Source organism: Vipera ursinii (genome assembly GCF_947247035.1).
Source record: "Vipera ursinii genome assembly, chromosome: 2".
NCBI lineage: Eukaryota > Metazoa > Chordata > Lepidosauria > Squamata > Viperidae > Vipera > Vipera ursinii.
This window is the reverse complement of record NC_139513.1, coordinates 255,438,384-255,447,585: the sequence shown is the minus strand read 5'-3', so window position 1 is coordinate 255,447,585 and position 9,202 is coordinate 255,438,384. Positions and strand designations below refer to the sequence as shown.

Sequence of the window (9,202 nt, the reverse complement as noted above, 5' to 3'; positions counted from 1 at the left end):
TTGGCCTAATTTTGGCCTAATTTCAAAGCCCTTTGCTTGTGAGAAGTTCAAACACCTGGCAAGAAAGGGAAGGAAGGAAGGAAGGAAGGAAGGAAGGAAGGAAGGAAGGAAGGAAGGAAGGAAGGAAGGAAGGAAGGAAGGAAGGAAGGAAGGAAGGAAGGAAGGAAGGAAGGAAATTGTCTAGTTTGGCTCTGTCTCTCCCTCTCTTTCACTTTATCATTGCCTAAATGTCCCTTGTCCACCTCTATTTTACCTCCAAAAAAACATGTGGTTAACAGGATACTAACCAATCAGTCAAAAACCCTGCCCTTGAAATTTCAGCATAAACAGAAATTGCAACCCTCTCTAAGTGGTTTGCAGAATCCGCATATTGCCCCCAACAGTCTGGGTCCTCATTTTAGCAACCTCAGAAGAATGGAAGGCTGAGTCAACCTTGACCGGTAAGAATCGAACTGCTGGCAGTTGGCAGAATTCGCCTGCAATATTGCATTCTACCAACTGCACTACCATGGCCAATCCACCTACCTATACAGAGGCCATATGATGCCATCCCAGAAATGGACACCATTTTGGAAATGGTTGCAATTCTCACAATCTGAGAATTGTGGCAGCTCCCAAACTGGTATCCATTTCCAGGACAGGACTACACAGCCACCATATTGTACAGGAGGAGGGCCATGGTTTTTTTCCCCGAAGGTGATCTTGGAGATTTCCTCAACACATGAAGTGGTAAAAGAGGAAGTAAAAAAGATATTCCTGAAAATCATAGGTCGCTTTTGGAAAGGAGAACCAGCTGATCTGCCCCATGGCTTCTGTGTAGGATGACCACATGGTGCCGTCCTAGTGGCCAGAAAGAGATGGACTAAAAGACAGCACTGAGACATTGATCAAAGTAGCACAAGAACAGGCATGAAGTATCAGATAAAAATTGTGACTAAACACTTAGGTAGGAAGATATGCTGTCATTATTAAGAGATTGCACAGAAATATAAACTTTTGTGTACTTTTCTAGAATACTAGATCCCTTCTTCAAATTTATTTCAGAATGGCTGTAGAGATGGACAACTGCATTCATAAAAACACAGTATTAACTTATTAATGTTAGGATTCTTATTAAGATTATACATTTTTGTATGACTATAATTACTTTTTCCTCCCCCCCTCCCCAATAATTCAAGGAAGTATTTTTCCTTAATTTTATCCTGCTGCTTCTCATGAAAACTGATGCCCTTTCCCTTTTGATTGCCTTTAAAATTCACAAATGCTATCACATCAACAGCTACCAATCTGTAATGAAATCCACAATTCCACAACCAATTGTTGATTCAGACTGAGAATCAATATAGCCAATGGTTAAAGTGCTGGACTAGGAGTAGGTAATCCCAAATTCTAGTTCCCCCTTAGACAGAAAGGTCAGTTGATTGACTTGGGCCTGACTCTGGATTAAATACTCCAACAAAGTTTACAGAATATAAAAAGAAGATTTTATTAAAATGGGTGTCTGTTAAACTTTTATATAAAACTAAGGCCACAGCTAATGCTAAAATAATGTCAAAAAATTTTATGATTTAATTTAAACATTTTATACAAAGCTATTTTACAAATGAGTACTCAAACAAACACGCTTATTCTAAAATTTAATGATATAAAATATTAACCTCTCAATACATATACTTTATATTTCTTTTGGTCCTTTAATAAGTTTTCATGGCTCCTGCTGTAGATATTAACTGAAATAAAAACGTTGCAGCTTCTGAAAACAATGTTTCCTTTTTGTATCAAGTTCGTTTCTTGAAATATTAAACATCACCAGTCATAATAGCAATAAACTCCTCCTGATTGACTGTTAAAAATAAAAAAAAAACAATTAGATATGTACCACATTCTTATTCAAAAAATGTACACTGAAGTTAGTACCTCAAACTTATTTCATTCCGTTAAGACCACTTATCCTGATTTTTTTTTCTAAAAAGAACTGAGGTCATCTAGTAATTTCAACTGGAAATCCTGAAGTGCATCCCTTTAATAGATGGACAGTATTTAATAATGGAGGGAAACAATTATTATTAAGAAATTAAGTTTTGTTATACTATAGTTACAACCATAGGTAATTATCATATGTAGTTCTCGACTTACAACCATTCATTTAGTGACTGTTCAAAATTACTATGGCACTAAAAAAACTGACTTATGACTGTTTGGTCACATGATCAAAATTCAGATGCTTGGCAACTGGCTCATATTTCTGACATATTTGTGAGTAACCTTCTCACAAGCAAAGTCAGTAGAGAAGCCAGATTCACTTAACAACTGTGTTACTAACTTAACAACTGCAGCAATTCACGTAACTGGAGCAAGGAAAGTCATAACACAGAAAAAAACTCACTTAACAATGGTCTCACTTAGCAACATAAATTTTGGGCTCAATTGTGGTCAGATGTCCAGGACTACCTGTACATCCAGTTGCTTTAGGTTCTATGTTTAGACATATTTTTTGTTAGCGCTTGTTTACATTAATACTATAGCTTTTAAATTGAGAGGTAAATGTTATGCTTTTTTCAGTAATTTATACTGTAGCAAAAGCTAATTCCAGTATATTGATTCATTCTACACAAAAGAAGAAAAAGAATGGACATACTATCTCCCCCATCAGATTTGGGGTTTTATGGAAATTGAATTGAACTGAATTACCGTATATACTTGAGTATAAGCCAAATTTTTCAGCCCACTTTTTGGGCTGAAAAATCCACTTCGGCTTATACTCCAGTGAACAACAAAAAAAAGAACTTCCACCCCCCAGTTTGGAGAGCTGCTGCTTTCGTCAAACATGGACGAAGGCAGCAGCTCTCCAAACAGGCGGCGGCAGTTTGGAGAGCTGTGCCCGCAGCTCCGCCGCCACCTCTGCAAGCCTCCGCTGAGAGAATGGGGCGGTGGAAGCTTGCCACCCAGTTTCTTGGCGAAGACTTCTCTCGGGGGATCCAGCCTCTGCCGCCCCTTTCTCTCAGCTGCCCAGCTGAGAGAAGGGGGCGGCAGAGGCTGCATCCCCCGAAAGAAGTCTCCGCTGAGCGAGAGAATGAGGCGTTGGAGCGTTCCGCAAAGTATGGGGCGGTGGAAGCTTGCCGCCCATTTTCTCGGCGAAGACTTCTTTCGGGGGATCCAGCCTCTGCCACACCGCACCGCGCCAACAGCAAGCCACCCCATTCTCTCGGCGGAGCGCTCCACTGCCCCATTCTCTCAGCGGCTTGCTGCCCCATTCTCTCATCTCGGCAGAGCCCAGCTGAGAAAAGGGGGTGACAGAGGCTGGATCCCCCGAAAGAAGTCTCCACCGAGATGAGAGAACGGGGTGGCAAGCCGCCGAGAGAATGGGGCGGTGGAGTGCTCCGCCGAGAGAATGGGGCGGCTTGCTGTTTTCTCGGTGCAGCACGGCAGAGGCTGGATCTCCCGAAAGACGTCTCTGCTGAGATGAGAGAACGGGGTGGCAAGCTGCCAAGAGAATGGGGCGGTGGAGCGCTCCGCTGAGAGAATGGGGTGGTGGAGGCTTGCCGCCCATTCTCTCGGCAGAGACTTCTTTTGCGAGATCCAGCCTCTGCCGTGCTGCACAGAGAGAACAGCAAGCCGCCCCATTCTCTCGGCGGAGCACTCCACCGCCCCATTCTCTCGGCGGCTTGCCACCCCGTTCTCTCATCTCAGCAGAGATGTCTTTCGGGGGATCCAGCCTCCAGCTGCTGCATTTCCCAGCCTCGGTTTATACTTGAGTCAATAACTTTTTCCAGTTTTTTGGGGTAAAATTAGGGGTCTCGGCTTATACTCGAGTCGGCTTATACTCAAGTATATACGGTATTTCCATAGGTCTCATCATGAAAATATTTCAAAGACAGAAAACAGAGTGCACATTTTTTTTTGCTTCTCTGGTCCTAAATTAGAATCAAGCATACATCTTCAGAACTTACTTTCTCCATCACCATCCTTATCAAATTCTTCAATCATTGCCCGAAGTTCTTCATCAGTCATGTTTTCCCCAAGTTCTCTAGCTACACGACGCAGATTTCTTAAGCTTATTTTACCTGAATCATCATCATCAAACAATTTAAATGCCTTGAGTATCTCCTCATGTGGATCTCTTTCAAGTATCCAGTCTGTCACTAAAATGGAAAAACAAAGTGTTGTATCTTTTGCAAAGACATTTTTTACTGCTGGAATTGTATTCTCTACAAAAATAATTTTACTTTTGTTTCAGACATCAACTTTATGATTCAATTTAAAAGATGCACTTCTATAATCAACCAAAATGTCAATCTGTACTTGCATGCACATTGGTTTATTCGCTAGTAAAAGCAGTAAAATAAATCTATGGTACTTATTACCATCTATACAAACATGGTGAGGAGTTACATTAAGAACAAATATAAAATATTATAAGACATGATTAAAGTTATTTTTCCCATGAGTTAAGTAAAATAATAGAAAATATAGCTTGCATTTTGAAATCCTGATGGTTTGTTTTCTCCTGCCTCTCTCCTAATATATTAAAAAAACCCTGTCAATAGCTTAATTCTTCCATATCTATTAAAATACATATAAATTAAACTTTTATTAGCAATTATTGCTTTCTTATCAGTAACTTGTTTACATTCCAATACCTACCAACTTCATTAAAATCATCAAAGGAGATTTTGCCACTTCCTTCCCGATCATAATCTTTAAGTATCTTTAATACATCTGCCTTTTTCACATCAAAACCTAAGGCTCTCATTGCCACCTTCAGGGGAAAGACAAAAATACAACATTTCAATTTGGCACATAAAAATAACGTTTCTTTGTCAATTAAATTTAGGTAAGAGGTAATAGGAAAATTTGGGAGCACACTGTTCATGCATTATTTTCCAGGGACACAACTATTTATGCTCTAAGTGAAAATCCTTTCACCTTGCTAGCAATAACAAAATAAATGTGACATTATACATTTAACTAATTAAATATATTTTTCAAATCCATCACTTTACGTGATTAAGTAATTGATCAGTTTCAGGAGACTAGCAGGAGGGCAAATGTTCTACCCTGAGGAATCTAGCACTGCTGAATTTAAGGACAGGAGAAACCACCTAAATAGCCTTTCTTCCTTCATTTCCTCTGATCTGGAGTCAATCTGAATGGGGTGGGGGGCAACCATGATAGTATTTCCTTCTAACAGGACATCACGCATTACTGTAGGAGTTTCTGCAACAATTAAGTAAAACCTACTCATGTATCTTAATTAGTTCTCATTTAGATTACTACAATATTATTTACAGCACCCCTCCCAACCTTGATAGTTCCCAGATGTGTAGTCCTCAATTCCCTAAATTTTAAGTAATAATCAAAATGGCTAGAAATTCTAGGTTAGTAATGCAAGATTGTAATTATTCTTCTGAAAAAAGTTTGATGAAATTAACTAAAAAAATATGTCCTCCACTATGAGTCTTAAACTATAACTTGATCAGTTACATAGGAATAAAGCATGCTAAAGTCAAAGCCATATTTAGTAGCTAATTTAACTTTATATTTCATACATATTTCAATCTCAATTTAATTTGTCAGAAATATGACAAGACAAGTAGGGTAACTCAAGATTTCTTCCTAGCATTTCCTTCACTTTTAAAATTTTTGACCAAGTAGTATGGAATTGAAATAAATGTGGGTATGCTCTAGACCTGCTCCTCCCCCTCTTCCCTAGACCTTTAGTGAATTGGGGCTTAGTGTAATTGAGATCTATAAGATGTACTAAGGCTTTAAAACTTTATTGCAAATACTGTTCTTGGCCATGCTTTCATCTCTATACTACAAAAGCTCTCCTGTTTGTAACCTTTAATTGGGTGACAGGGCAAAGCATTTTGAACCAAAGTATCTCTGTGGATCAACTTACAGAATTTGTCCAGGATCCAGGACTCATGGAAATGAAATTTGGCAAATGTTATAAAACATTTCATGATATAAAAATTATCATAAAGCATTTTATGACATAATACAAATATGATAAAACATTTCTTGTGGTCAACTCTTGATGTTTGACAATGTTATACAGTTCAACATGGAGTACTTTCAAGATAGCTACATCTCTGAATCTCTCACTGAATTTTTAAGAACTTTTCAAGTACATTAGAAGATCTGACATACCATGTTTCCTTGAAAGTAAGATCTAACCCGAAAATAAGTCCTAGCTTGATTTTTGAGGTGGGCTTAATATAATCCTTACCCCGCCCAAAAAAGCCCTAGTTTTGGGGCAAGGCGCATGCCTAAAAATCAAGCTAGGGTGGGGGTGGGAGGGTGGAGCTTACCATTGCAGCCAAGCCTCCCATGGATCGACACTTGCCTCGCCAGAAGGAGCAGCTTCATTCTGCAGCAGAGAATGGAGCTTGGCCTACATTTTGCAGCCAGAGGCCTTTCCAGAAGGCTTGTGTAGCCTAGAATCCATAGCTCGGTTCTTGGCTGCAGATCCCTTTGGCCACAGAAGTGGGCCAGCTGGGTGGGGCTGTCGGTGCCACCACTGTGAGGTGAGTGGAAAAGACACACACACACACAGCAAAAATAAGACCTGGTGACTCTTTTGAAGGAAAAATAAATAAGACCAGGTTTTATTTTTGGGGAAACATGGTAGCTGAAGACATTGAGGAAATACCTCTGAAATGATGACCCAAGGAAATTACAAGTTGTCTAATATGTTATAATATTCTAACAGCTTCACTTGCATTTTTACCATTCCTAAATTAACATGCAATTAACTATGTATTACAGAAGTGCAATATTGCATATTTGAATACTAAGCCCATTAATCTAAAATATTTCAAAACAAATTATTAAACTTTTAAGAGAAAGTGGATTGCCTTTAGCTCATGATAATCTATAGCATTATCTTTATCAGTGTCGAACAATTCAAAAGCATCTTTAATTTCTTGCTTCTGTTCTTCAGTTAATTCTCTTCTTTTTTTTCTCTTGGTTTTTTCAACAGAAAATTCAGCTCTAAAAAAAGAAAGAAAAATGTGTAGCCATTATTTAAAAAAATCATTTCTTAACCATCATAAGCAGTGTGCAGATCTAGAACCCATCTTAGTAGATGGGTATTATGGGTTTTTTGATAAATAAGCAAATGTCACTTTGCATAAGATCTGATTTAAATAACACCAAGCCATGAAATTTATATTTATAGTATAAACAGTGCTTTTTTTGTAAAAGAAAAAGGTGCCGGAACTCACACATGTCATACAACCCGCCTTGCCTACCCTACAAGGTTCCATCCAAAAAAGGTGCTGGAACTCCGTTCTGAGCGTTCTATGAGAAAAAAAGCCCTGAGTATAAATATCCTTCACCTGGATTACAAACTATATGTATACTCCAAACTCTGAACTCCAAATTCTTAACTTTTCTGATTCACATTTCTTTTGTATCTTTTGCATATATTATTTGCCTCCCAATCCTCTCACATGCCCTGCTATGTATCAGCAATGCCAACTGCATTATTTATTATTGTAATAAGATAAATGGGAAGTTACCTATGATTATGCTAGTGAATGTTTCTTACTTTTGCTTTAATAGCTATAAATGTTCCTTTTGTGTCAACATTCAGTATTAAAAATATTTTTGCCATATTTGTGGATAATCTGCTCCTTCTGATGAGATCTGTAACTTCACATCTCTAATTCATCCCATTCCCAAAATCTATTTCTAACGGCTTGACTTGCTGCCTTTGGGTTCTGTTTATTTAAGATTTTCTCACTAACACTTTTTTTTTTAAAAAATTAAATTGTCAAATTATAACTACCAGCAGTTGAGGTGTTTTAATGTAAATTACTATTTTAAAATCTATCAATACTGTAAAAGAAAAAAAATGTGGAAAAAATAAAATTGCAAAATCCGATGGGCCATCACTTCAAAGTGAATATTTCTCTGACTTCTGGTAAACGAACAAGCACATGCACAATGTTCCTTAAAAAAAGCATAGAAACGCTTCACACTGCCTTCTTCAGGCATTTGCTTTCCATTTTCCTTTCTAATCTACAGCTTTGGTGTTTTCCCTTCTCCGTACTAACCAAGTCCGCTTAGGGATTCTCTTTCGAGATTAGTCAAGGAGCCTTGGTGCTGCACTGATCAACTCAGGATACAGGCAGAAACCATTACCCCTGGAACCGGGGTGGGCTGTGGAAAAAAATGTGTAGAAAAACCTCAGCACAATAAACACGTGTGACAGCGCACCGCTCAACTTGCTCACGAAACCATCGCGCGCTACGGCTGATATCGCGACAAGCGTCGCGCGAGGGGAGAACGTTACGTTACCATAGCAACAAGAAGCGAATCGTTACTTGGACTCTCCCCTCCTTCCGAACGTTCGTACCCACCTCGTTACCAAATTCATTCTCCCGGTCCCACCCCTTGAACCGACACCAGGCGGGGGAAAGAGACGTATCTCTTGTATTATGATCAACTAAACCCGAAATTCAGACTCGACAACAGCCTTATCTCGCAAGCGGGACGTAAACCCAAGTCTCTCCGCCAACAATGCCGCTTCCCTCTTCAGACTTCGGCTACAATTGGACGTTACAACGCCTCTTTGTGTGTAGCCCAAAGCAATTGGCGAGGCCTCCTGTCAATCAAGCTTCAGGCCTCCCTCCTTGTCTACTATTAGGTTGGGAAAGCGCCAGAAACTACCCAGAAAACACTGCGACTTCAACGTCATAGCGAGGGTAAGCTAGCTAGACTAGGAAGACAAGGGGTGTGACGTAGAGGCTCCGCCTCTCCGAATTTCAATGGTTGCAGTTCGAGGAATCATTTTCGTACGGATTCTCATTGAGTAAAATGCTTGATTTAGTTTGTTAGCATCTCCTTCCGTCTTGGAACAGTACAATGGCTTTTTAGGAGGCAGATCTATACTGTTGTGTAATAATTAGTTAACTTGACGTTTAGCAATTAAAAAAAAACATATGCCTGTTTTTGGCATACTGTATATCAGGGGTCTTCAAACTTGGCCCTTTTATGACTTGTGGACTTCAACTCCCAGAATTCCTCAGCCAGCAAAGCTGGCTGAGGAATTCTGGGAGTTGAAGTCCACAAGTCATAAAAGGGCCAAGTTTGAAGACCCCTCCTGTATATGTTGTGGATCCGGCGAGCGACGCGGGGTTATACTTAAACATATAACGAGAGGGTATATAACGTATGTCTTGAAAATATTTGG

At 39.3% G+C, this 9,202-nt stretch overlaps 1 protein-coding gene across 1 annotated transcript; it reads right to left on the bottom strand.

Annotated features, from left to right (window-relative positions):
• Positions 1-739: 739 nt before the first annotated feature.
• On the bottom strand, positions 740-8,547 carry CETN3 (centrin 3). The gene is made up of 5 exons (XM_083356529.1): positions 8,370-8,547; positions 6,861-6,996; positions 4,645-4,759; positions 3,951-4,142; positions 740-1,843 (listed from the first exon to the last, which is right to left on the bottom strand). The coding sequence occupies exons 1-5, from the start codon at positions 8,384-8,386 to the stop codon at positions 1,800-1,802; spliced, it is 504 nt and encodes a 167-aa protein (XP_083212655.1). The 5' UTR covers positions 8,387-8,547; the 3' UTR covers positions 740-1,799.
• Between the last annotated feature and the right edge of the window lie 655 nt (positions 8,548-9,202).

Excerpts from the sequence above, each read along its gene's own strand:
- CETN3 (XM_083356529.1), bottom strand. Across the intron at positions 4,143-4,644 it reads TGATGATTTTAATGAAGTTG|TGACAGACTGGATACTTGAA; the intron begins GTAGGTATTGGA and ends TTTCCATTTTAG. Across the intron at positions 1,844-3,950 it reads TAAGGATGGTGATGGAGAAA|TCAATCAGGAGGAGTTTATT; the intron begins GTAAGTTCTGAA and ends TATTTTTAACAG.